A 26,986-nucleotide genomic window follows, 5' to 3' on the forward strand; every position below is an offset into this window, starting at 1 on the left:
CTCGGTTTCTTCTGCGCCCAGGTGAACCCTTTCCAAGATCAACAACTCCCGCTTGTGTGCGTGCCAGTATCTCGTTGTTCCCAACAGACCTGTAAAAGCGACTTTCGACTTATCCACAAAGCTCATTGTAAGCTCAGCCACACTTGCTAGTGAGACCACCTTTTGGAAGCTGTCTGGATTGACTGATCTGTGTTTCTAGGCAACTGCTTTCACAGCACAACGAGTTTCCCTAACATTCTCCGATTCACTGTTCCTTTCACCAACTTCTGCCCCACGACTATCTTTGACATTCACGCTTGCTAGCACTTGCGCTTTTCAATAAGGTCAAACACCATTTGTGAGATTACGAGCCACACGTTCTGGCCGAAAAGCTCGCCATTTCTGAACCTTCTGCTCTGTCAGAGTGTTCCTGTACTTCGGCGGCCTTACTGAATGTTATTCTTCGCATTTTCTCCTCCTCAACATCAGTCAGCATGCGACCACATGCTGACCATTCGAGTGGGCTCCGAGCTCGAGGCTCCGCGAGCTACCCCATTACTGTATCAGATGACTCGGGTAGGGAAGCCTATGCTCGAGTTCAGAATCTCCGACGACAGGTAATCGCACAAGCACAAAACCGCGTTGTTGTCCATCTCGACGAGGATCCGACTTTGGAGGGAGATCACGAGCAGCATGTCGAGGAGGCTGAGGCTGCTGTTCTTCAGGAATATGAAGTAATCGATCTCACGGAAGATGGCTACCTTGGCCAGCAAACCGAGAGACAGAACAGCCGAGGCCGTTATCGGTACAGACGCTCTGAACCGAACGCTTCCCTTGGATTAAAACATAGATCAAGCTCGATCTGCAAAGTCAGAGATGTCGATTTAAAGGTCAATTCCTGTGTTGAGCTTCGTGAGCCTATTGGCAAGTGGGAGGTATGCATGCCCCTCTATAACTGTTAACAAAGGGGTTTATTGACCGCTTTCGAATAGGTTCAGTTTTTGGAAGTCAAATCAATCTGCACTTCTGGGACTGACGGACAGGTCACCATCCTCGGCCTTGGCTACGCCCGTAACCGCAACCTGCGCGGAGCGCTTGAGAACAAGAGAAACGAGGTCTGCCAGATTATTGAGGTTGATGCTGACGATCAGCGTCCCGACGAAACCCAAGCCCTGGTTGAAGTCAGCCTCCAGCAGATCTTACAAGTTAGGACTCTTCACAAGACAAATGCAATTTATCCTCAACACCGATATGGCGATGACCCACGTTGGAACAGCAAGACGTCATTGGAACGAGAAAGACAGGGGCCTTTAACTTGCCGCTGGAGGTACCGTGTTCAGTACCGAGATGCTCGTTTTCGAAGATATGGCAAACCTGATGCTTGGGTCCTTGTGAGGATGATGGAGGCAGAGGTCGACCAACGATTCGCATGTTCTGATAAAGAGATCAGAGCAGCTTGGCGGGGCAGAACAAGCCTTGGTGGCTCTTACAAACCTGATGTTATCCAACTGGATGGGCTTGGAGTCCCTATGGCTAGGAGCGACCGGCAATATACGTTTGCCGACTTATTTTGTGGTGCGGGAGGTGCCTCTCGTGGTGCTGTCATGGTTGGATTGAAGGTAAGTCTTCCTTCTCTTTTTTGGGCTTCATCGTTTTCGGGCAAAAGGTTTGAGAATGATTTCTTCGGGCTTTTCTGACTTGTTGTTAGCTTTCTTTTGGTGTTGATCACTGGCCCGTCGCTTGTGAAACATGGCGACGCAACTTCCCAGGTATTCGTCTATATGAACAGGATGCGACGGATTTTATCCACAACCTAGGAGTCGACTACCGGTCTCATCCCATCGACATTCTTCATCTTTCACCGCCCTGTCAGTTCTGGTCGCCTCTTGCATACCCATGGGCTGGACGAAATAACGAAGAGAACATGGCGATTCTCTTTTCCTGCCCCGAGCTCATCAAGAAGCTTCGCCCACGGCTCTTTACCCTTGAGCAGACCTTTGGTCTCACACACGCAGCACATGCAGAGTTTCTCAATGCCCTCATTCAAGGCTTTACAAGCCACGGGTATTCCGTCCAGTGGTAAATACATCCTCAGTTTACCATTGGTTCAATTAATTAAATTAACATGTTCTTTAGGAAGATCGTCTCTCTTGTTGACTATGGCCTACCACAGACTCGAAAGCGGCTGATCATGATTGGTGCCTGTCCAGGAGAACAATTGCCTCCGTGGCCTCCCGCGACTCACAGCGCCACACCGGTCGGAGGGCAGAAGCCTTTCGTCACCGAAGCTCAGGCTATCCAGAATCTGAACCGCCGCAGAGTGTCTTTACATGATGTAACCACAGCTCTTGTTCGCAACTCGCCACCCAGGGATGGAAACTCACCATTCAGCAAAACTATAACTTGCTCCGGTACACAGGGTGCTTACCATTTCAGCGGCCTCAGGGACTACACCCTGCGCGAGATTGCATGTCTCCAGGGGTTTCCTGTTTCGCATGAATTCCAAGGAACAAAGACTGCCATCAAGAAACAAATCGGCAATGCATTTCCTTCCTGTGTCGTGAAGGTGATCTACGAACATCTTCGAGATTGGCTGAAGCGAGTGGATGGCGTCCAGGGAGTGTCCGCACATGCCATACGCCCAGTCCCACGGGCTGTGGAACTGTTACCCCATCGTCGTCGAAGCATTCCAGCGGTCTTACCTATCGCCCCTCGGCACCAGCTAAATGGTGGCCTCGATGAGAATGAAGCATTGGAGTTGGCCTTGCAGGAGAGCAAGCGTGGGCCTTATCCACCCGCCGGAACTGGCGTGATTGAGCTCTCGGACGACGAAGATCAGCAAGACTTGACTGTCTCAACAGTGGTTGCCCCGCTCCTGGAGCGCATGAGCATCGGACCTAAGGCTGTGTCTGTTGCTGCTTCTCGAAGTAGATCGCGAAGTGTTACGCTTGGTTTCAGCCCCAGTCCCGAACCGCTCCCACATTGTCGCGCAGCCTCGCAAAAGCGCAGTCTTGACTCGATGCAGGATGGGGAGGTTGGTAATATGGACGGAGCATCTCCCCCAAAGCGCGAGCGCACAGTCGAAGCCGGGGATGAAAGGGATGGATTTGTTACTGTCAACAGAGCCCCAAGCAGGCTACCTCAGTATGCCAGCATTCGGGATACGGATGGTGCCGACGATTACGTTCTCGTCGGTGAGTTGAAGAGGGCTGGCATTCAAGGCTCGCAAACCGACGCCTCGATGCTAGGAAAGGGGTCTTCATCTTCTCGAGGAGTTACGACAGAGCTGTCTAAGCCCAGTCAGTCGTTATTCGGCGGACTAATCACTCTTGATCGGACCAGCGCGTGCGGTGACGAGACGTGGCTGTTCTGAGATGCAATTAGTTGAGGCATTCAAATTTGCTGGGGAAGTGTGGCGAAGCATTGTTGAGGGAGACGGTTGTCTTCACGCTGCTGATTCGCCAGCCATTGCCATCAATTGCAGTTGTTGGTGTTGCCTTTGTCGTTGCCCTCGTCAAACTTCGGTGTCAGTACTCTCTATCTTTGAGTGCAGGTGGAGAATACCTCCTTGGAAGGTAGCATTCGTCTGATTATCGTCCGGTTGTAACTTCTTCGTACAGCCTTACCAGAGCTTCGAGCCGTCGGTTCGCTGCGCACCATATTCTTGGGCACTTGTCTAACAAAGCTTGCGCCATAGAGGTAGATTTCTCTAACTGAAATTCGAAAGTTGTAAAATTTTCCAGGTATGCTTGCGCAATGTGCTATTATGTGCGACGATCACTGGCGTCGGCGCTTCTAGTGACGCCCTTCGAGAGCTTGGAAATAAGTTTCCGTATCGGTATCACTGCGGTGTCCATCTCGTAAGGCGCCGGCCCTTAGTATGCTGGGTCGTTCGTCGAGCTTTTGCGTGCCTTTGGTGCGGCATTTTTATGCTCAGATTCCATCCCATGCAACTAGGAGGTTCTTAGTCTTTCTGGTGCAAACTCTGGGACGCTTGGAAGTCAGCTCGGTGCCGAGAATTTGAAAAGATTCTTTTGCTCAAATCAGAGTGCCGATGACTCAAACGCAAAATCTGTAACTGGCGCCATCTCTGGTTGTTTTTGAGGCAGTCAGACACCACCATCGCAAGTAAATCCGGGCTAATAGAGGCGATAAATTAGGAATAGAGTAATCGTTCTAAATCAGGACTATACACCAGCATAGCACATTGGAAGACAGCCAAGTTGGAAGCACTCTCATGATTACACGATATGGGCCGCCAGTCGCGCTACTACGACCTGGGCGTAGTGAAGAGGTGAACTGGCAGCGCGCATTAACTTGACTTTATCTGGTATAAGCTGGGATCCAATGACCATTCTGCTGGGGCTTCTCGAAACGTGGCCCTGAGTCGCCATGACACAGATCTTCTCGCCAGCCAAGGTCGATTCCGCGTCGGCAAAATGAGAAGCCTTCTTGGGCTTCTGCATTCACCAATAAGGTACAAGAAATTTCAGCCACATTTCTAGGGGTGGCTATTATTGCAGTACTCCTGGCCTAATAGTTTGGGCCGGCCAAGAACGGGCCAGACATCTGAAGGTATGACTTGGCGAAACGTAACGAGCAGTTCCGGCCCTGTCTGGATTGCTCCTATAAAAGAGAAAAAGCTTGAACTATAGCAAGAAATCAAGCCTCGACCTGTGGCTTGTTTGAGGGACTGAGAGACTGACTAACTTGACTTTGGCTAGTTGACCGATCTCCCGGAATCATGAATGCGGCGGCTAGGCCGCCTCGGGTAGAGGCCTCGGCAACATGGCCCGCGAGGGCCTCGACCACCTGGGCGGGCTGCTAGAACATTTGAAGAAGACTAAGGACGCCCGTAATGGCTCTGAAAATAACATCTCACACGCCTGGTTGAGGCCCCTTGACTCAATGGTCTGGACATAGCGGGAAGTCAAATAGATAACTCGACCAAGCACGCTTGAGCCAGCTTGCGCGAATGGACGTGGGAACAACCAGTCATACCATCAGGACTGAGTATACGGGAGGCAAAAGAATCGATCGCTTAAGGCAGAGCTTGGCTCGGATACCCAGCAGCTCATGTGCATCAGGTTTGCGGAGGCGTGACTCGGCCCAGGGCCCGAAGCAGATAATCAATCCGGGTATCAACCAGAGATGAAGCGGGCAAGAGTCGGAACGCTTTGGTATTGGTCCCGATAAGACGGACGGCTTTTCAAAAAATGACCGCCGCTGTTGACGAGCTCGCGTGGGGTTCACGCTAGAAGAGCTGCGTTGCCACGGTGAGGCAGGCCGGCGAACAGATGAAGCAGTACCGGCCTCCACTGGCCCGACCCCGGGATACGCAAGCCTTTCGACAGATCTCTTGGTTAGCCTTGAAATATGGGCCCCGGGGTCCGCTACCACACAGCAAAAGGGACGGCAGAGAGCAGTGTTGCATGCAAGCAGGCAGCGTGGGCGTGTTTAGGAAGAGTCGCACAGAGCCTCTTGGCAGCGTCTCAGCCGGGGGGCACGACGACAGCGAGGATTCCAACCAATACTAACCCAAAGAGCTCCCGGAAAAGCGAGGCGCTTTGGACTTTTCCAGACAGTCTTCCCCACAAATAGCTCCCCAAGCAGCGAGAGCCAAGTCCGTACAAACATGCAACGCGTCTCAGAAGCTTTTCTTGGCGACTTGGCCGTCAAAGACCAGACGCCAAGTCGTGAACCAGCCATGCGGCGACAGAGCTCAACAACGTTCAGTCCTTGCTGGCAATTTGCTGGAAATCGACCGTGAGTCTTGCCACCATGCCCGTCCTGGGTATGCCCTCCTGCTCTTGGGTTCGTTTCGAGCCGTTTCAACCTGTCGTTCTACCATCACCGACCTGTCACATCCCATCTTGCCCTAGGCCAGCGTCGATCACCGCCAAGAGATCAAGAATAGGTCCTGAGGGCGCACCATGTTGACGTCTCATACACGCTGCTTACTTGGCTGCCGGAGCGCAAGCAAGCCGTGCGGTCCCATTCGACACCTTCACGGGGCCTGGAAGCCCGTCGATAGTGGACAAGAAGACCGATCCGAGTCAAGGCCTCTCTAGGTCCTCGTGGATAAAACTCTATGTCGTCCCAACTTTGTTCTCACGAATGAACTTCTCTTCAACCACTCGAGCTGCGCTCTTCTTACTCAGTCATTCTCTTCTTGATCTAGATCTGGTATCGCCCTACTCTCTTAACCACAAAACTTTCTTTTAATATCGCTCCACCCTCCCCCATTTATTCCAACATTCTTTGGTTCTACCAAGCCAGTTGATCCACAGTCATCCAGACCGCACTTCTCCGTCGTGATACCCACTTCCAATTCCATCAAAGCCAAAATGAAGTACAGCTTCGTCGCCTTCCTCGCCGCCTCGGCCAGTGCGGCCCCTCTTAACATCAACCTGGGCGCTTATTCTCCCGCCTTGGTGGTCGGTGATGGTGAAATTTCTTTCGCCGGAGCCCAAGGAGCAGAGGGTCTTGTGAACACCCTTCAAGGCGCAGCAGCCGCCAGCAACGGAGCCGTTGCCCAAGGCCAGGCCGTTGCCCCCGCCGCCGCCGCCCCCGCCGGCGAGGGTCTCCAGCAGGCCTCGGTTATCAACGAGCCGGTAAGGTCCCGCTCTCTTGGTATGTTACCCTTAACTGCGATCACTAATTCATGTTTTCTCCAAACTAACAGGCGTCTCTTCCAATTCCAGGCGTAACCAAGGAGCTTGACCCCCGTCAGGAGGCCGAGGATGAGGAGGATGAGGACGAGGTAGCCGAGCTTGAGGCTAGGGAGGACGGTGCTCAAGAAGGTGGCCTGATGAAGCGCCAGAACGGCTTCGACCGAGCCCTGACATACGCCGAGGCCGCTCTCCAGAAGGGCCCCAAGATCCAGCTCGGAACTCCAGCGGCCGGCGTCGGTATCATCGTCGACAACAACCAGCAGGCCGCCGGAGCTGTCACACCGGCCGAGTAATCGTCTTCTATGGCGACTTTTATTCTCGAATACCCTAATTACTCATGTGCCACGATGGAATGGAAGGATCTATGGAGCACGAGGAGTGCTTTTGGACTTCAAAGATGGGATCATGCGCGGAGTGGTCGGCAGGATGGGCTGGGTGGAGGTTGACTGGTCTTCACGATAATACCTCGTCGGGTTCTCGTGGTGTAAAGCATAAGCGGCAACTTTGTTAATCGCGACCTGATATTCCCTATTTTTCTTTTATTTTTAGACCCGCCTTAATTTGGCCGCAAGTTATGATAGAGTCAAAACGCATTTATGGGTTAATCCAAAACTTTTGTTCACAATTTTCCATGGGAAACCAGCCTTACCAACTTGGACGAGGGAATGATTCTTGGAATTGATCACTACTCAACACATCAGGCTCTTCCTTGCCTGCTTATCTAGCACGTGGGACATTGTGTCAGACACCTGTTTCACCTCCCTCGCCATCAGATGCTTCATATGAGCCTTGGCGAGCCGGAGGAAAACAGAGGAAACACATATCACGCGAAGTTTGGCGTTTCAACACCTCGTAAGCGGGCTAATGTGATTTCGAAATGATCGGTTGGGCCAGGCAGCAGGTCTTGTTCTCAGCTACGAAAATATTTCTGTAACTCTCGTACAATTGGGGCCGAGATAATTTGATAGTCAGTGTAGGGTTCTGCAATTCGAGCGAGGAACGCTGGAACGAACTTCTACGGTTCGAGCAAGCGACGTTTGCATGATGAGAAACTAGATAAGGAGTCAGCTCTTTGTTAGAACACACAAAGCCATTGGAGCACTACCATGAGATTGAGTATCTGCGACATGAGAGAGGTAGCTGGCATTGCGTGATACACTGGCTGCCCTGTATAATAACAATATAGACTGAAGTTTCAGCAGACTTTCCACATTGATATTATGTCAGCAGATTTCAATAGCCGGTATCCTAAATTTTCTCGAGTCCAGATTACCTTTTTATATTGTGATGCGCGAGCACATCGGCCACGTCAATTCCACTCTACCTGGGTAGTACAGAATGGTGATTCGGCCATTGGCTCCTTGCCATTGTGCGCGCGTGTGAGCGTCAGAGAGGGAATGCTTTTTTGTACGCAAATGCTTTTTAATACCGCCATCAGGGTCATCTTCTTTGCGGTCAGCTTCATACTACCAACAAAACGCCAGCCCTAAATCTGTCTTTTCACCATTTCAATTCACCATCAGGTTGAGACTAGGTTGAGTCTCAGAACCAGACCCTGCCTGGGGCGAATCTGTCAAAATAAGCATAACACGGGATCGTCCTGAACTTTGTGCAGATGTGAATCAATTTGGATGATTCCTCTTGAAGCAGGGCCCCTGACCCAGTCGTCGGGTATGAGAAACGTTTTCTCCCAGGAGTCTAAATAAATAAATGAAGGTTTGTGAATACTTAAAGCACTGGTTGAGTAGTATTCGGGGGTGATTCAAGTCCGTGTCAGGGCTCCTTGGTAAAGACTATGCACTGCCCTGAGTCATAAATAATTGGATTGTGTATTCGGGCGGTCATTTGTATTTGCGGTGCCCTTCAGCTCCCCGAGACTCCGGCATAGACTCCGAGTACTATGAAAAACTGTCAACAGAGCACTTGTATCTTGTTGGAGTGGTGTTCAACCAACAAATGTACCTAGGCTACGCCTCTACTACTCTACAAAGCGGCCTTGTCCTGATAGCTTGGAAGGAGCCGTCCAGGTGCAATTTCCACCCCACACAGAGCGTGAAAACTCCAGATGACATGTTCTGAGTTTCCTGTCGCACGGATATACAATGTCTCTTAGGAGGGTTGTACTTGAACGTTGTAGTGCAGCCCTTCAATAATCAATGTCTGACTTGGCACACGGCAACGCAACCATATATCAAAGGCCGCGTAGATACTAAGTATTCTCCTTGAACATATACTTGTGAATCTGTTCTGTCGCTCAGGCGGTCACATCTCCGAGGAATCCTTTGCTCGTTTGCTGGGTTTGTATGGATGGCCTCCACAATGATTGCAACCTTCGGCTCTTGTGATTCTTGGGACTGCGATTTTGTAAGCACATCAAATGGTTTACTAATGTTTGAGCACAGTCACTCGGGCGAGTCAACTACCAAACATTGTTCGGTGATGCAACAAAGGCACCGTAGAATTCGATGAACTCCACCTGGCTTTCATTGGGTTTCTTCTTACGATATAGATTGCTCAGGCCACTGCTTATTTCATTCAGTACTACACAACAGGCGAGCATACGTAGCCTACCATTTCGGTACATTCCTCCGCGTCGCGTGCAGACTCATCTTGTTCGTAGGAGCCCCAATTCTGGTGCCACTGGTCGGCTATGCGGCGGTTGCATTCGGAACTTTCGGGCGACTCTGACAAAGCCGAGCTGGTCGTTGTACCTGATTTCCAGGGCCAACGATCAGGTCGAACCCCATTTTGGCTGTCAAAATTATCGACAGTCTTCAAGGGCGGAGTAGGGAGGTATCCGCGGAGGCCACCTGCACAGTATCTGCGACGCACAAGCTTCCGTCTGTTGCAAGGTTTCCCTTTTTCTTGCGTCTCCATTTCTCGGTCACACGCCATGGGAACCCATGGTGCGGGTGTCGCCTTGCAGATCGACGCGTAAGCCCGCGAGGGATCAGATCCGCACCTAGACTGAGAATTGACTTTGAAATCTGTCCCGTGAACAGCGACCGTTGGGTCACTCCATAGATCCGCGATTAGATCGTGGGAATAAGGGGACCGTGTAGCCGATGCAACCCTGGCACATGCATGCACATACTTTCCCACGCGACTTGGCAATGCATTGTAGACTTCACTATTGGAAACATTTAATTGGCAACAACGTGAAGCTTCCCCTTTTCTTAGCTTTCCGGGACATCCCCTCGGGTCCGACCCAAGACATGCCGTTCGAACGTTGCTGACATCCTGCTGGCTCATCGCTGTAGCTCACAATGGCATAACAAAGCGCCTCATAGCCACACTGGTCAATACGCGGAAAGCGACGCTGTCGTACATCGAAAAGTAAGTCGTAGCAAAGCGGCATGTTTCAAAAATAACATATACGAGGTTGGCTGATCTGTGAAAATGGCTTCCCCGGGCCCATGTTCCTTGTGCATAGTCATAGTTGAATATGCCGATGTCGACCAGGGACGAAAAGCCCGACCGATGTTTCTGGAAAAGTCCGTTCTCCATATGGCCTGGTTGGCCGGTGCGGAAGCAACCGCAAAAACTAAACCTTCGTGTATAGCTCTAACCCAAACCGTAAACCACCCCACGATGGCGAGGATGTGGAGGGTTGCTGCGATCAGTGATGATGCATGTTGATGTGGGTAGGGGCATCTATTTGCTGCCGCAGGCATCTTCTACCGTCTCACAGGTCATGGATAGGCATCCAATCTTGGAGTTTTACTGAATCTTGCGCACACCGACATCAACCGATTGGAAATGTGGGTCTCAATACGTCTGCATACGCGTATGGCTCTGCAAGGCACAGACGATCAATCATTTGATTGACACACTAGCTGTTAAAGACTTGTATACAGGCCAGGCTGATGAACGCACTACTTTTGCAAGCTGCTGCAACGGGTGCGAGACAGGAAATGCGCGCTCTAATCTGTCGACAACGTCGTCTGGTCTGGTACGATTTTCTCTCTATTGAAGTGTTGCATTACCGTATCGAGCTTAAACAACATCTTGGGCGCCGAGTGTCGGACAGCCGACGGCCGATCAAGCGAAGTAAACGTGACATTTAATGCAACGACAAAAGATAAAAGATCCCAAGCTTCCAGTCAACCCGGATCAAGGTTCCAAAAAAAATCGCTATCCGAAATCTAGGAAACACATGTTGGCAGAGCCGCAACCCCCGACTGGGGGCATGATACTATCGAAAGTCTATTCCCAGCACACAGCTCAGACTCGTGCTATGCCGACCCAGTTTCCTCACAGACTTCATCCCATGTTAAGTCCGTTCATCTGGACGGGATCATGCAGTGTAGTATTGTACGGTATGACTCTTACTCGTGGACAAGGGGCTCTTGCATGCGGCGGGCACAGGGCGTAGAGTGACGCTGTAGGTTTACGAGCTCAGTATGCATTGTTGACCCACCGCAGGCCTCACATAGCCTCCTTCTGGATCTATGCCTCCTGATCTCTTGGCTCCCGTGGGTCCCGACTTTCCTGGCTTAGGCATCCCGAGCCATCAGGGCAACACGAGGGCCCTTTGACCCACGTTTGACCCCCAATGCTTTGGCCGCTCTAGTTGTGGAGCATACCAAGGTACATATCAGGGTCCTCATGCATGGGCATGTGCCTTCTTCACATTTAGAACATCGGACATCGAGGATGCACGGCTCCGAGGACTGAACAAACCTGAAATGGGCTGAAGAAGGCAGAAGATGGTGTATACGCTCTTGGCATCGGGTTGTCGGCCACTGTGAGGTGATGCATCTCCGAGAGAAAAGGGGCAGCATAGTTGTCACGAGCATCATTCTCACAGAGAGGTGGGCTATGTTCTGCTGCTAGGTCTAAAATCCTACAGTAGCTGGCAATGGCACTTCAGAGCTTCACCATAGTGGTGAAGGCTGATACTATAAAACAGATGGCTCCCACTGAAGTGAGGTGTTTCCAAACCTCGATGTTCATCCGCTCTCTACCCTCACTTTTGGTGCCCAGGCAACACACATTCTCTACACAGCTTTTATTTGTCCTTTTACCAACATGAAGTCTTCACTTCTATCGCTCCTGGCTGCTGCCCCGAGCACAATGACCATGACTCTACCTTCACTTCAAGATTTGTCTTCTGGTTTAATGCCTAGACAAACCTCTTGCCAAAACACTGCTACATCACGTAGCTGTTGGGGGAACTACTCAGTCGACACCAACTAGTAAGCAGTTCTCCCATATAATTCTGAGTCCAGGGAGAAATATCTGCTGTATTCATGATCTGTTTCATTGTTTGCCTTGAGGCCTGTTGCAAGATTGCAGCATTTGGGACACGCAATGTGAACATAATGATATATTTCGACCTTTGTTTGAGTGAAACATCTTCCTCGGTACTCTGGTTGCTTATTCTGAATACTACAGCTATGATGTGTTCCCAGATACTGGGGTCACGCGAGAATACTACCTCTCCATTGAAGAGGGCCCTTGTGCCCCAGATGGGTACAATACGACGTGTCAGACCATCAATGGCACTATGCCCGGGCCTCTTATCATTGTAAGATATCGATATCACTGAGATCGCACTCAATGAAACTCTACTAATCAGAATACAGGCAGATTGGGGGGACCGGCTAAACATACATGTTACTAACAACCTTCCCGTCAATGGAACCGCGATCCATTGGCATGGCATTCGTCAGCTCAACTCCGTTGCTGCGGATGGTGTTCCAGGTATCACGCAGTGTCCTATCGCTCCTGGAACCTCCCTCACATACAGCTTCCACTTGACGCAGTACGGCTCAACCTGGTACCACAGCCATCTGTCGTTGCAATATGGCTTAGGCCTCTTTGGCCCCATGATCATCAATGGACCAGCAACGGCAGACTACGATGAGGACCTCGGAGCACTGTTCCTCCAGGATTGGGGACACAAAACAGCCTTTGCGCTCTGGGACACAGCAAAGCAAGGAGCCCCGCCGACCATGGAGAATGGTCTTATAAATGGGTAAGAATTCCTTGAACGACTCGATAAATTCAAAGATGTATTACAAGCTCTATTGAATAGAGTTTTCCCGAGTTTAGAATGTTTATTAACAAGTCCACCTAAATCATAGTACCAACACATACACGTGTACATCCACAGACAGCTGCACAGGCACAATCGGGAAGAAGTTTGAGACTGTGTTCCAAGCAGGAAAGAAATACCGTATACGGCTTGTCAACGTTGCCACTGATGGGCATTTCCAATTCAGCATCGACGGCCACTCGCTCACCGTAATAGCTAACGACCTCGTGCCCATCCGGCCATATACCGCTGATTCCGTTCTCCTGACTATGGGACAGCGGTACGATGTTATCGTTGAGGCGAATGCAACCCCAGGTGATTACTGGCTCCGAGGCAAATGGGTCGACGCATGCATGACGAACGGCAACTCCGACGGCATAACAGGCATCGTGCGCTACGATAATAGCAGCACGGCGTCCCCAACCAGCAACTCCACTGTGACCACGGCCTCCAGCTGCGAGGATGAGCCATACACCAGCCTCGTGCCGCATGTGGCCATGGACGTTGGCGCAGTGACACAAACGGCCACGGAGAACCTGAACTTCAAGTTCGACACGTACTTCAAGTGGACGCTCAACGACTCCACCCTGCTGCTCGACTGGGCGAGCCCGACGCTCCCCAACGTCTTGGCCGGGAACAACACCTTCCCGGCCGACTACAACGTCGTCTCAGTCAACGGGACCTCCTCGGACTGGGCTATGCTCGTGATCCAGGACAAGACCGGCTTCGGCCTCTTCCACCCGATCCACCTTCACGGCCACGACTTCTGGATCGTCGCCCAAGCTGCTGGAACGTTTGACCCGGCTACGACGAATCTCACTACCACCAATCCGCCTCGTCGCGACGTCGCGACCCTCCCTGGCAATGGTGTAAGTAAGATTTCATGAGATGTCTAGTCCATCTAAGCTCCCCAAGTTTCGAGGTATTTTTGGGGGCCTTGAGTCCACAAGACTGCCTTAAATCCGCTCGAATTGCTGTGATTAGATCCACTGAACGGCTGTTTGCTAACAAAGAAGATAACAGTATCTCGCTATAGCTTTCAAGCTGGATAACCCAGGCACTTGGTTGGCGCACTGCCACATCGCATGGCACGCGTCCGGTGGATTCGCGCTCGAGTTCGTGGAGCGGGAGGGCGAGATCACCGGAAACTTGCGAAACGGAGACCAGGCCACTTTACAGAACACGTGCCAGGCATGGGGTGCGTTCAACCAGGTCGTTCGGCAGGACGATTCGGGAATTTGAGGACCTGGGACGGTGCGGATGAGTTCGTTGTGCCCAGTCGACCTTTTAAAGGCGCCACGCTCTTTTGTTTAGTGTTCTTTCGTTGCATCAGCTTGTCAGCAGCATCTTCATTTTTACTGTATTATGTTTCTTTGCAGGGAGCTATCAACAGGTCATGAGGGGAAGTTCAACTTTTCATTCCCTGTAGTGACACAACTCTTTTTCATATGTAAGTATGTATTAAATGATATTTTCCAAATCTAACACGGTAGCTTGATATTGAGGGGCAGCAAAGTCTGGTCTTGCTGAGTGCACTATATTTCCCTTTCTTTCCATTACTCCTTCAAGACATGTTGGAACTGTGGCCAGTCGGGCCTGACTCGGCGTAGTCTGTTGTTACAAATGCCTACTTCTGTTAGCAACTGCGACACAATGAACAATAAAGCTTCAAAAAAAAATTCATGAATGCCAATCACTTACTCGGTCGACCTCAGGTAGACCCTCAAGGCAATATTGAAGTGTTTCCGCTATATCATGGGATCTCATAAGCGGAGTGCGGTGATCCAATAAAATGTCGACCTCAACCCAGACACCATCGCCTGCATGATAAGCCTGCAGATTTTTAAAGCCGTCCACGATCGGCGCGAATCGCCAGGCGAGGAATATGAGCTTCCGAAATAACTTGTCGTCGACCGCAGAGCCGCTCAACCGCGTAACCTGTTGTGCGTTAGTCACCTGCTTTGGAGCCCGAAACGATGTTTTGTGAAAGATTCTAATGAAAGACAGATAGGCAACTGTAGTGGGAGAAGGGGAAAGACGCACGTTCTCCAGGGCAGTTCCAGCCCAATCCCAAATAATGAAGAGAGATAGAATAGAGGCACCAGTGGGATCAAGCCACCAGACATCGACTTGCTTTCCTATCAGGGGAAACAAGAGCGACAGGATGTTGAAATAGACATCCGTCTTACAGTCCTGGGCCAAGGCCTGGACCTGTGTCGTTTTAACCTTGATGCATCCGAACCAGATTATTCCCTTTATGACAATCGTTGCAACCATAGCAGCCATTGCTAATACCCCGAGATCGACGGTCGTGTGGTCTCCTGAAGGCATGAGCTTCTCTACAGACTCCTGTAAGATCTGTGCGAATGACAAGATCATAAAGATGGAGAAAACGAGGATGCCAAGTGGTTCGAGCCTTCTGCGGCCGACAGGGAACCGACGCTGAAGGGCAGTCAGACGCCACTGCACAAGGCGGTTGGTGGTCCAGACAATGATCGTACAAAGTAAGTCCAGGGCGCTATCTACACTGGGGACAGAGTTAGCGATCAACACACCGGAACACCAAACTTTACTTGAAAAAAGACCGAAGCAAGCCACCATATACACATTTCCAATCTCAAAAGCTGCAGACTGGCAAGGTCTTCAAAGCAAGCAGTGAAAGAAACCATGAATATGGCATATGTTTCTCCCCGGAGAAGTTAAGGCTGTAGCCGAAAGTTGCTTACGTTGAAGCGATGAGCGACAGCGACGACGAGAAGAAGCAAGCCGTCACTTTGGCAGCCAGCAGTAAGACATTGGCTACTACATTCACCTGGAGTGGTGTGTCAGTGAGGCAATCTCATGGAAGAAGTGAGGAGACTCACATTAATGGCCCTTCGGGCATTTCTTGCAGCTTTTCTGCGCTGGTCGATTTGGTTCTGTGGGAGGAACGCCTCCACGTCTTCGTTCTGCATCTGCAGATTACCGGCGTGCTCGCGATGACCATCGTGGTCCCTGTCCGGGTCGAAAGACTCGAGGATGTCATCTGCGATGCTGCGGACGACCGAGTCGACCTCGAGCCAGTCATCCAGGGTCTCGTTCTGGCCTTCGTAGAAATGCCTGATGCTCTTGTCTTTGATAGACTTGAGCTGGTCTTCTGTCTTCCTGAACTTCTCCAGCTCGTCGGCCTGGACCGAATCTATGAGCTTGTGCTTGAGCTGATTCCTCCTCTCGTCTTCCAAGGCGTGGTTCGCACCGTCCTGGAAGCGGAATATTGCAGGTTTTGGCCTGAACGGATTTCCATGGTCCCTGTGGGTGCTGGAGCCCGTGCTGGTGCTCACGCTGGAGCTCGTGCTGGGTTTTCCGGTCGCAAAGGCATTCAGACCATGTCTCCCAACCATTTCGATCTTGATCCAGGTCTGTCTAGCTGAGCAGGGCGAGGGCGAAGGTGTGCGTAGGGATGATACGTCTTGGCAATGGGTGCCAGCTAAGCTTTTTGTGCTAGGAAGCAGGACTGAAGTCCGGCTGATATAGCAACCATGAGAACAAGAGTGGCCTCTGGGTGGAGATCATTACGAAAAACAAGGTGAGCTCAGGCGAGGTCCAGCTGGTGGTTGATGATGCTGCTGATGAGGTCATGCTTCCCGGCCTGGAAACGGCTGCTGCAGCGCTCGGCACAGACGGCGCATACCCCTGCCAAGGTCCCAGATTACGGTACGGTAGCAGCAGTTGACGGCCGTCCTGACATGCTTGACTCTCGAATTGGAGCTTACTGTGTAGTGCTTGGTGCCTACGGGTATGCAGCAGACTGACCCGTCCGTCCATCTGCAGAGGACCAGGGGCTGGCTCCCGGAAGCTTATTTCTTGCCGACGCCTCTCTCGGTGAGAGCTGCAATTCCGTTCCCTGCGCTCATCATGAGATGAGATGAATTCAATTGAATTAAGCACACGCTGTCTCAAAGCTTGCCTGTGGGCGATAAGGTTTGATGGGCGCACATGTTTTGTTTGTGAGCTGTAAACGGTGGGTGCTGGTGACGTCAATGTGGTCCTTCAGCTGCCAACGGCAAGACTCAATCCATCTCCGTTTGCTCTCCTGCGGTGAGATTTACTATGCATGCAGCACAGAGCATACTGCACCTCAACACGTGCAGATTCCAGAGGTGGCCCATGCTGCCTACCAAAGGGGGGACTGGTGTGTCCATGTTGCTGCTTTGGTTGTCAGGCAGAGAACAGCGGCAAAATGCACTTTCATTCACTTGTGTTCAATTCAGCCGGCTCGTGCCCATATTCAATCCCAACCATCCTATCTCATCTCGTCTCCTGTCTCCTCGTCTCCTGTCTCCTCGTCTCCTCGTCTCCTGGCCCGCAGACCAGAAACACAGAACCACGTTGCTTCTTATGAATTTGGCCAAAACTTACACTCAACATCGTACCATTCATCGCTTCTATTCTCGTCCAACCGGGATGCTTGCCTCGGGGCAGGCCAGCCCCTGAGAGCAGAGCCGGGGGCCACTGGGGGCTCGTCCGAGCAGGGGTCTTCAAGGTGTTACTGCATAGCATAGCACGGCACGGCACAGCGTTCTGCGCCCCGTTTCCCACTTTTCGATGGCGAAGGACTAGGACTGCCAGCCATGCGCGATAAGGAGAATCAAATCAAATCAATCAACACCACCAAACTCCAAGCTAAACGCGTCCAAGCCGAGCCAAGCAAATCCTCGTGCAAAGCTTTGCCTGCTTCAGCTTGCACAGTCCCTCCCAAATCTCCCTCCCGCCTGCTACATCGCATCCCTCTGCATTTGCATTTGTGTCTGCACCTGCATTTGCTTCTGGTCTCGTGCTACATTGGCCTCCGTCCGCCGGCTGTTCCGCCACCAACGATGCAGACATAGCAGCGGTGAAGCATCCAAGATGCGGTTGACCAGGAGACTGTTGGCCGTCGTTGCTTTCTTGGCCCTCATTGTCGTCTTGGTCCGATATCGCCGGAGCGTCGAGCACACAATCGAGGAGGCCATCCAAGAAGTCTCGGCCGAGTGGAAGGCCGCCGACGAAGAGGCCAAAGCCAAGAATCGCGAGCTGCCCCAAGTCATCCTGCCAATTGAAAAGTCCGACGAAGAGAAGAAGGCCTCCATCGCACAGGCTGTCGAAGAGAAGGCCCACGGCGTCGACAAGCCCTCCTCCGACCCGGCTCCAGATACGAATCAGGCCGACGCGAAGCACTCGGTGGGATCGCCGTCAGTTGGAGGCAGCAAGGGCGACCATGATACAATACACCAGGCTATTGGAGACACAAAAGACATTGAGGCATTCTGGGCGAAATGGAGCCGTGCCATCTATGAATCACGTCCAAAGGTGCCAAAGATAGCCCTGGGCGGCCGCGCACACACACAAAAGCCCAAGGAAGGGCAGGTATCACGGGAGCCATACCGAGATCACCTTCGCAATGCTGAAGAGGACATTGACATCCTGCGTCTGTTGCACAGGAAGTTCGTCAGTGGGCTGGAGAAAGAGTTCGGGAATCATACAATCGACGGCGAGCAACAAGAGAGGCAATGGGAGGGCTCGGGCATTTTCAAGGGAAAGGGAGTCGTCATGGTTGGCGGAGGCGAGTACTTTGGCCCGGCCATCATTAGCATTCACATGCTGCGTCGTACGGGCAGCAATCTCCCAGTTGAGGTCTTTGTGCCCGACGAGAGCGAGTACGAGGAGGCGCTGTGCAAGAATTATCTAAAGAAGTTGGGTGCCCATTGTGTGGTGCTCTCACGCATACTCGACAAGAGCAAGATTAAGGTCAGCCAGAAGGACGACGCAGAGCTGAAGATTACGCACTACCAGCTTAAGTCGCTGGCTCTACTGCTTTCCTCCTACTCCGAGGTGCTTCTCTTGGATAGCGATAGCATCCCCGTCCTCGACCCTCTCCTCAACATTTTCGAAACCGAACCTTACAAGTCGAAAGGCATGGTTATTTGGCCCGACTACTGGCGCTCGACCGAGAGCCCCAGATATTGGCAGATAGCTGGCAAACCAGACTTTCCATCATTTCTGCCGGCGACGGCGAGTGAGGCCGGCCAGCTGGCTGTCAACAAGGCCACTCACCTGGCACCTCTTCTCCTGGCGACGTATTACAACATATTTGGCCCCGACTACTATTATCCACTCTTGTCCCAGGGCGCGCTCGGACAAGGTGACAAGGAGACATTCCTCGCAGCCGCGGTTGCCCTCAATGCCACATATTATAGGATAAAGACACCAGCCGCATCCCTCGGCCGACATGACGGTCGTACGCAGAAGGGAACTGCAATGGTGCAACATCTTCCCTCGGACGACCTCAAACATGAGTCCACGGGCCATGAGTCCATCCGCCCGATGTTCCTGCATTCCAACACGCCCAAAATGAATGCAGGCCACCTGGTCGATGAGGGCGACCTTCTGGCAGCCGATGGAGAAACGAGACTCCGATTGCTGGGCTCGAAAGATGAGCTGGTGAAGAGATTCGGGTTCGACGTGGAGCAGAGTATCTGGGACCTGATGGTCCAAACGGGATGCGAGCTTCAGGACATCATACAAGAGTGGAAGGGCAGGGAGAGGATGTGTGAGAGGCTCACGGAACACTATAAAAAGGTCTTTGGGCCATGACGTGGGATTTTCATTCCATGACACAATGACACGAAGACACGGCATACAGGACACCTCGAAGATGTCCACCGTACGACGGAGTTGTGAGATGACTATGGGCCTTACTACCTTACTCAAGAGGATCGATGTACACGGGGCTTGATATAATGACACGTGCCTTGATACTCGATTCGATTCTTCTGGATGTACAGTATTTAGCATGAAGCACCTACGAATTGACAAACGAGATTTCCGACCTGCAAGCAAAGACCGCAGCAGTTGTTCATGATCACCAGAATTCGCGCGAGGAGCTTGGACTAAACAGGCACATCTCAGCCACAATTTCTTACCGCCCTTCCTCAACTACGGTGCGGTGGTCAGAACGCAAAACTGAGAGGAGTTTTCAGCTGGCACAGCGCGCCATTTAACAGCAGGTTCCACCTACCTCGTGTCATGGTCCGCCAGCACCAATCACCTGCTGTGCTGCGCATCCTCCTTGTGCCGGGAGTCAGCAATTCACGCGTTGTCCGCTTTCTAGAACCCGCCCCAGGCCCCCAGAGCACGTTCCCCCCCACCCCGTCCACCCCCGAGCGAGCGACAAAGGACCATCCCCCCTGGGCGCGCCGACGCTCTGGAGCCTTGGCTCGAAAAAAGCTTGGCACAGCCCTGGAGGAACCGATCGACGCCCGGGATCTTGGGGGCCTCAGTAGTGAGGATTCAAATTAGGCTTGCCGCTCCATTGCTCAAAATAACTCTTTATTGCGCCATACCACTCTAAGTCTGGCGAGTCACGAGAGACACGAAAGGTGGTCATCAAAAGATTTTAGGGATCAAAATACGCTTGTTATCGCTCCGGTGCTTCTAACTCGATCGAGCGAGGGTATCCGCAACAAACAAAAGGAAAAGAAAGATGATGAAGAAACAAAGTACGAGGAAGGCCTTTTTTTTCCCCTGCACACAAACGCCGCCCTCAAAATTGAGTCCACCAATCCTGGGGGGTATGATAGAGTAGAACCGACCAGCCCGGAACGCCTCGCTTGTTTCAAGGTCAACCCAGACGAATGCAACGTGCGCGAAACATGAACCACCACCCTTCCCGCTCCCCCTCATCTCACCATCTCCGCCGGTGGTGTTCCCGCCTCCGTGGAGCTTTTTCCCCAACTCTAAACACAAATCAACACAACCCAGCCCAGCCCAAGCCCCACGCTAGTCATGAACCAACCCGAGCTTCATCAAACAGAGTTAAATGAGCCCCCGTCGATCCGTTACTGCGGCGCCGTGATCATGCCCTTGTTGCTGGCCTCCACCAGAGCCAGGTACCAGCGGTTGGCCATCATGGCGTAGCCGACGTCGTTGGGATGCGTGATGTCGGCCATGGTGGTCATGTTGGGACCGCCGACCGCGGCGGTCATCTCGGCGAGCACGACCTTCTTGCCGCTGCCCTGCAGGTCCGCCGCAACCGCGCGGAACTGGTCGTTGGCGACAAGCACGCGGGCCTGCGTCTTGTCGACCTTGTTGTTGATCAGCGTGGACATGACAACTGTAGCGTTGGGGCTCCACTCCAGCAGATCCTCGACCATCATGCGCATGCGCGTGCCGACGGTGTAGTTCGCGTTGGCGGTCAGCTCGGGCGCGACGGTCGAGTTCTGGGTCGTGTTGTTCATGTTGAAGTTCTGCACGCAGTCGTTGGTGCCCACGTTGAGGAGGATCACGTTCGGCAGGTCCTGGGGCACCGAGGCCTGCGCCTTGGGCAGCACCTGGTCGATCCGCAGGCCCGGCCAGCCCTCCACCGCGTTCTCCTCCATGGTCCCGTGCTGCCGCGAGCCGACGTACTCGACGTGCTTGCTGCCGCCCTTGTTGAGGAGCAGCATCAGCTCGTCCCTGTAGCCGTTGCCGTCGGATGAGCGGAAGCCGTAGGTGATTGAGGCGCCCAGCGGCATGATCCTGAGCTTGATGTTGTTGGCGATGGGCTGAGTGGCGGGTGGGTTTATAAGAGTAGGCCTGTCTACGTCCTTGTGGCCTGTTTGTAGTGTGAGCGGCACGGCGATGGCTAGCAGGCGCGGAAAAGACAAGTATCAGCCTCTGGGCAGTTTTGAGGATAATGAAGAGGGTAGTCACCTGGGACAAGGGCCACGATGGTCAGCACAAAGCTGACGATGGCGAAAACCCTCATTCTGCGGGTCCAGTTCTTTGGGTTGAGTCTTGAGAAGAATGATGCTTTCGTCGGCCTGGCAGGAACTGTGGGTTTGCTAAAGTCTCGACTATATGAGCTGCTCGATGCTGAGCTAGACGAGGCGGCGTCGTCCAAGGGCCCTGATGGCTCGCGTTGGTGTTGGTACCGGTTTTGTTGGCCTGGTAGCCCCGCGGTGACTCCCTCGTGGGAGTCCATGTTTTTTGAGGGCATCGTGAAGTGCGTTTTGAATTGGAACGAGTGCACAAGTGAATGTCAGTCACCTTCACTTGTGAGAAAGTGAGTGAGCCTCTGGACGAGGTGACCAGGCGAACAGAACTTGGACTGAGTAACAGGAGGAGGTGAGTCGTTGCAGTTCAAACAAGAGGAAGAGAATAACATGTATATGGCAAGTAAGTATATAAGTAAGGTCTCATCAAAACGTCAAGGTCCCATAGACGAGATGCCAAGGAAAACGAGACCCTGGGGGTGGGAGGCGAGCATGGTCTTAAAGGTCGATGACATGGCGGGACGGGACGGAGTAGAAGGGTGCAGCAAGCGGTGGGTGGGTGGGTGTGCAGGACAAGGTACGCAGGGTAGACCACGGTACGGAGTTGTGTAACTAGTACGTCCAGGATGGTCCAGGCAGGGCGGGAAGAGGAGCAGAAGGGAGCAGCAGACTAGAACAAGAGGTGGGTCGCGCGTTGGAATCTGTCACGCACGGCATGCTCGCTCGCACGCACGCACGCACATGCACATGGGCTTGCACATAGGAACATTGCGTGCCGTGTGCCGCCGGGCGTCCAGCACCAAAGGGGGCAAAGATGCAAAACGTGGTGGGTATTAAGCTCTCGTAGCTCGACGTGGGATGAACGCGCCGAGGAGGAGGAGCAGGAGCTGGAGCTGGCTCAAGGGCAGTTGAGCCAAGGGCCCAAGGGGCAGGGTCCCTGGGCCGCTGGGCAGCCGCATGTACTGTGTCTGCAGTGTGTATGCAGCTATTGCATGGTCTAGCAGACTAGTAGGAATGGGGCAAGGGACGGGCTGGGCTGGCTGGAAGGGGAGAGAAGGAAAAGGTCAGAGTAGCACTGGCTCTAGGCTGCTGCATTGGCTTTCCCTCGTCCCTCGTCCCTCGTCCCATTTTGATCCATCCTAACCCATATTTGGCCTCAAGTTTATTCGCATGCAGCAGATTCGTTTCGTGAATGGACGGTCGCTGGCGACAGTGAGAAATATACCCGCTGAGCCCTGCTCAGGCGCCATTCGCTTCGTGCTGACTACAGCTTACATTCGGGGTCCAGCTCCTGAGCCCAGCCTAGTCCAGTCCTGCAATAATGGTCAGAGAGGTATCGTGAGGCTGAGCGTGTTGTCGTTGTGGTCCTGGTCGCCGTCGTATTCGAAAGATGGAGCAGAATGCGGTCTGGCGCCCATCACCGTCACCATGACCGTCACCGCCGCCGGCACGCAAGGCAAGAAAGTCTATGACATTACGTCCCATGGCACGTGCTGAAAGGCTATCTGCACCAACAAGGACAGAAGCTCGATAGATGACTTCACCTTCGGACAGACTCCCGTCGGCAAGTCGATCTGCCGTCACAACCGTAGCGGCCAGCAGGGTGATAGGTGATAGAGGGGGGAAAACGCGCAAGCTGGCGATGTCAGAGTCTCCACAGAAATTGGAACGACGCTGTGTTGTCAAAATGATGACCTCAAAAAGCAAGGAGCCAGAGAGCCGGGCTGCTTGGCTGCTTGGCTGCTAGGTGCCATGCTGCCCAGCTACTGTGATCTGCAGCGCAGCCCATGCGATGAGCTTGGCCTGTTCCTGGAGCGAGCGCCCTCTAACCCTCTCGATTGGGGTCGGGATCGTCAGCGGCTGGCGCCATCCAGATGCCAGCTTGGGCGAATCAGCATGGTGTGATGTGATTGATGCATGTCTTGCATTTCTTTCGACTCGATTGATGGGACCCGACCAGTCCGACTCGACTCGCGAAGACCTCGGTCGCCCTCGCTAGCTTCGTCGACGACTGCTGTGAAACTGTCTCGATGCAGTCTTGAGGCTGGAACGGACCGCAATGTGTCTGGTGCAGTCTCTGCTGGGCGAGTCTGGTTCTGGTCTCGTTCAAACTCCACTGCGTTCCCACTTTCCACCATCCACCTCCCCTCCTCTCCCCCCACCCCTTCTTCTGTATCCTGAGTGTCATAATTGGCTGCCACCTGCCCCGGAGACAAGCTGGCAGCTCTTTTGCACTGAGCATGGCCGTCCCTGTACGCCGATCGTGTCTCGAAACCTGACTTGGAATTCTAGCCTGTTGAAAGCCGTCATCACCCTTCTGCCCCTCAATCTTAAACACCGACTATGAAGATCCGAACAAGACACGGCAGATACGGAAAGCTTAAGCTAAGCCCCAGGTGTGGCCTGTGTGTTCAACGTCGGTCGATTTAGGCTCGCCCATGTTTCGTTCCCTGCGGCCCACCCACGCCATTGATCTCCACCGGCCTAGGACTTGGCACAGATCTGACACTGTCACCCCTGGACGAAACGTTTCCCAAGGGGCAACATTTGCCGATGTGCAGTGTTCCTCAGAGGAACCTCACCATACTTCATGCCAAAGCGAGCTGCTGGTGACACGGTCGGAATCTGTAATTGCAGCCGATGCTCGCCCGGCTGCAAGTGGGTTTCTCAAATTGGATGGATCGGTTTCCTTGGCACCAAACCAATCGCGCTTGGCTCTTCCTGGCAAACATCTGTCACAACTAACAAGTCGAAGGCATCTCTAAGGTGGCATCGAGCCACTTGTAAATGTCACATAGTCTTGATGTATCCGACCAGTATGCCTGTGAATATAGAATCTCCTATTGCCGAGCTGAAATTGTGCACCACCTAGGTAGGTATACCGGCCGAAGAGCATCAGATAATCCCAGCCTTAATCGTTATGCACATTCGGATCCTGGCATCTTCATCACTTCGGCCTGGTGTCGCAGCTCGAGCACGGGTGGTCCCTGAAGGATGGAAAGTAGATGTCGTAGAGACATGAACTCAGCAACGGGACACGTGCAAAGCAAGGCTGATGCGAACCACGGGCGGGAGAAGGGACGAAATTTTCCATGAGCTCTAAGACTGGGACATTGTCGCACGGCATTGGGTTGGCCAACCTGGGGCTGGAGGATGGTGTGCCTAACTTGGACGAGTTTCGTCTGAGGATGACAATGCACTCGCCACCACTTTCCAAACTCTAGTCACAGCCCAGCCTCTAGAGTCTCCCACAGAATCCCCTGGGAATCATGACTTTGGGTCATACTCGAACTGATGAGAGGTTCGAGTGCAGATGATGGCCTCGATACTACGCTTGAGATTAGCGAGACCGAGTTTGCCTTCAGTATCTTAGGAGGAGAACGATATTGTCTCTCTCTCGCTTCATTTCGCAGTAGCCTCTGAAACAACCGCTTGATGGCCTGTTCCCGAGGTTATCACACAGGGCTAGATTGAGTTTAAGCCGCTGGTGCCGTGTCGATCTATCGGGCCAGCCCAGTATGTCCGCAGAACCAAATGGCTTGCAAATGCTACTGCATGACCAAGTCCACCTCGGAAGTGAAAAGTAATACCACGGCCGCGTTTGAAAGTGTCGTATTGGACCAGGAATGCGTCATCTTAAGTCAATGCCACTTGCGGAGGGAATCACGATATTTTTTGTTGGGACGATGACTTGTACGACAAACAGTCTCCCGTGCTTCATCAATCAATGCGCACCCGGTAGCCACTTATGTTTGCGTGTGAGTTTTACTTGAAGTCTCCGGTGCTTGGAAAAGGGGACAGTCTCATTTCCAACAGTCAAGTCCTACTGCCATTGTGCTTTTCTTGTGCGCCTTTGACATTTCCTTCCATCGTGCCAATTTCGATTAATTATCGCGCAACCCCAGAAGACAAGGTTAATATCCACGCCTGTGAAGTTCTCGGGAGATGCTCAAGTATTCTGCGGAGTGACACTGATGATTTGCCTTTTCCATTGTCCTTTTTCGGCTAGCACTGATGTTTCTAGGATTGATGAAGGCTTTATGAACCATTTAGCCACCGCCTTCAGCTCCGGCAGTCACCTGTCATACAAGACAGTTTTCGAAGGGGAAAAGGAAAAAAACAGGGAAGAACGCGTCACTGGTAATGATGGAAATGAAAGACATGGCCACTCACTCTTCTACTGCTCCCGATTCGGCTTCAGAACACATTCGTCCTCTCGTTCTAACTACGCTGCCTCAGCATCGCTGCTGACGTGATGGCCTTTCAGAGTCTGAAAATCGCTTGAACTGCATGCTGACCTGCGTCCTCCTGTTCGTGTGGCCAATGAACTCGTGCTTGATCGTTGTTCGCCGGAGGTAATTCCTGTTGGCAGACAAACCTTGGCCACGGAATTGAATTAGAGCGCCCCGCAACATCATGAAGACCTTACGCTCTCATAAACTATACGGCATAGCGCCCAACAAGGCTTGGGGTTTCTGCTCTTCTGCAGCCTGCAGTGACACCTCAAGGTTTGCCATGTACCGAATACTCGGAAGAGCCCACCCAATTTGCTAACCAACAAGTTGTTTTGCGACAGACATGAAATTACTCTGTAGCAGATCATCCCATGATTGATAAGGCTATCATATAGGACGCTATTTTATAAGAGATTATGTCACAAGAGCTTGTCTCACAGGATGTCGCCTCATACCTAGGTAGGAGGTCATCCTCCCACAAGAGATTATCCCATAGTGGATTATCTCATAGCAGATTATACCGCAACAGAATAATATCCCGCAGGAAGTTATCCTACAGGACATTCTACTTTTCAAGTTTTACCCGAGTGTTTGAGATCTCCATGAGCCGTCGATGCACCGCTCGGTGTCTTCCGGGGAATATGAAATTGGCGGCTTTTGGTTCAGCGGCATGAAGCGGGTGCGAAACTGGTGATACACAGACCCACCATGATTCCATCGAGAGCCATGTCTAAGAAGATAATGATTGAAGCCAGCGTAGATATTGTGGCTGTAAAATGAAATATTTTGTGCATAACACTCAAAGCAGGCATCCGTAGCCGAATTGAAATTGGACAAACTGTACAGTGTTCTTGAGCACAGTCAGGCCCGGAAGCGTCTTGTCGATGCCGTTTGCCCACTGCGAGCATCTTAGCTGATTCAAAGTCGACCCCTGTGAGGTCGCAGCGTATTTAGGTAGGTAGCACATATAAAAGAAAAAAGAGTAATTTGGAGCAGGGTCCAGCGCATATGCAACCGTTTCATAGAACCTGGACGGCACAAGTCCACTCACATTGATTTATCCTCAATCATAAATAAGATTGATGCCTGTCACATAGACGTTGTCTGCCAAGAAAACTTTTCGTGCCTCGTGAGATTTATGACAGCCACATAAGGATACCACCAAAGGTGAATAGCCGTTCATCAACATCTCACTAGTCTGCGAGTTGAGATCACGAAGACCCATATATGCCACTCCCTATAGACTTGCATGTGTCACAGTTGACAATGGAAGGCAGTATACCTGGT

At 52.3% G+C, this 26,986-nt stretch overlaps 8 protein-coding genes across 8 annotated transcripts; 4 read left to right on the forward strand and 4 right to left on the reverse strand.

The window, feature by feature from the left end:
• Positions 1 to 473: 473 nt before the first annotated feature.
• J7T55_012982 (rip defective) lies at positions 474 to 3,352 on the forward strand (the record flags this gene model as incomplete). Its single annotated transcript, XM_053141626.1, has 4 exons — positions 474 to 914; positions 972 to 1,598; positions 1,688 to 2,058; positions 2,116 to 3,352. 4 exons carry the CDS (start codon positions 474 to 476, stop codon positions 3,350 to 3,352), a joined length of 2,676 nt encoding a protein of 891 aa, XP_052995329.1.
• An 868-nt stretch (positions 3,353 to 4,220) lies between these two features.
• J7T55_012983 (uncharacterized protein) lies at positions 4,221 to 5,914 on the reverse strand (the record flags this gene model as incomplete). The annotated part of the gene is made up of 5 exons (XM_053141627.1): positions 4,221 to 4,439; positions 4,690 to 4,803; positions 4,981 to 5,323; positions 5,615 to 5,823; positions 5,912 to 5,914. 5 exons carry the CDS (start codon positions 5,912 to 5,914, stop codon positions 4,221 to 4,223), a joined length of 888 nt encoding a protein of 295 aa, XP_052995330.1.
• Positions 5,915 to 6,326: 412 nt separating this feature from the next.
• Positions 6,327 to 6,946, forward strand: J7T55_012984 (uncharacterized protein; the record flags this gene model as incomplete). The annotated part of the gene is made up of 2 exons (XM_053141628.1): positions 6,327 to 6,612; positions 6,684 to 6,946. The coding sequence occupies 2 exons, from the start codon at positions 6,327 to 6,329 to the stop codon at positions 6,944 to 6,946; spliced, it is 549 nt and encodes a 182-aa protein (XP_052995331.1).
• Positions 6,947 to 9,194: 2,248 nt separating this feature from the next.
• Positions 9,195 to 10,160, reverse strand: J7T55_012985 (uncharacterized protein; the record flags this gene model as incomplete). Its single annotated transcript, XM_053141629.1, has 2 exons — positions 9,195 to 9,726; positions 9,919 to 10,160. The coding sequence occupies 2 exons, from the start codon at positions 10,158 to 10,160 to the stop codon at positions 9,195 to 9,197; spliced, it is 774 nt and encodes a 257-aa protein (XP_052995332.1).
• A 2,002-nt stretch (positions 10,161 to 12,162) lies between these two features.
• On the forward strand, positions 12,163 to 13,935 carry J7T55_012986 (laccase; the record flags this gene model as incomplete). Its single annotated transcript, XM_053141630.1, has 4 exons — positions 12,163 to 12,183; positions 12,242 to 12,633; positions 12,776 to 13,562; positions 13,717 to 13,935. 4 exons carry the CDS (start codon positions 12,163 to 12,165, stop codon positions 13,933 to 13,935), a joined length of 1,419 nt encoding a protein of 472 aa, XP_052995333.1.
• A 322-nt stretch (positions 13,936 to 14,257) lies between these two features.
• On the reverse strand, positions 14,258 to 16,073 carry J7T55_012987 (uncharacterized protein; the record flags this gene model as incomplete). Its single annotated transcript, XM_053141631.1, has 5 exons — positions 14,258 to 14,320; positions 14,395 to 14,631; positions 14,737 to 15,220; positions 15,420 to 15,505; positions 15,558 to 16,073. The coding sequence occupies 5 exons, from the start codon at positions 16,071 to 16,073 to the stop codon at positions 14,258 to 14,260; spliced, it is 1,386 nt and encodes a 461-aa protein (XP_052995334.1).
• Positions 16,074 to 17,580: 1,507 nt separating this feature from the next.
• Positions 17,581 to 19,305, forward strand: J7T55_012988 (lpha-mannosyltransferase; the record flags this gene model as incomplete). Its single annotated transcript, XM_053141633.1, has 1 exon — positions 17,581 to 19,305. One exon carries the CDS (start codon positions 17,581 to 17,583, stop codon positions 19,303 to 19,305), a length of 1,725 nt encoding a protein of 574 aa, XP_052995335.1.
• Positions 19,306 to 20,549: 1,244 nt separating this feature from the next.
• On the reverse strand, positions 20,550 to 21,688 carry J7T55_012989 (gdsl-like lipase acylhydrolase; the record flags this gene model as incomplete). The annotated part of the gene is made up of 2 exons (XM_053141634.1): positions 20,550 to 21,334; positions 21,403 to 21,688. 2 exons carry the CDS (start codon positions 21,686 to 21,688, stop codon positions 20,550 to 20,552), a joined length of 1,071 nt encoding a protein of 356 aa, XP_052995336.1.
• Positions 21,689 to 26,986: the final 5,298 nt, after the last annotated feature.

This window comes from Diaporthe amygdali (genome assembly GCF_026229845.1).
Source record: "Diaporthe amygdali strain CAA958 chromosome Unknown NODE_9_length_1275696_cov_64_842800, whole genome shotgun sequence".
In the NCBI taxonomy this organism is placed as follows: domain Eukaryota; kingdom Fungi; phylum Ascomycota; class Sordariomycetes; order Diaporthales; family Diaporthaceae; genus Diaporthe; species Diaporthe amygdali.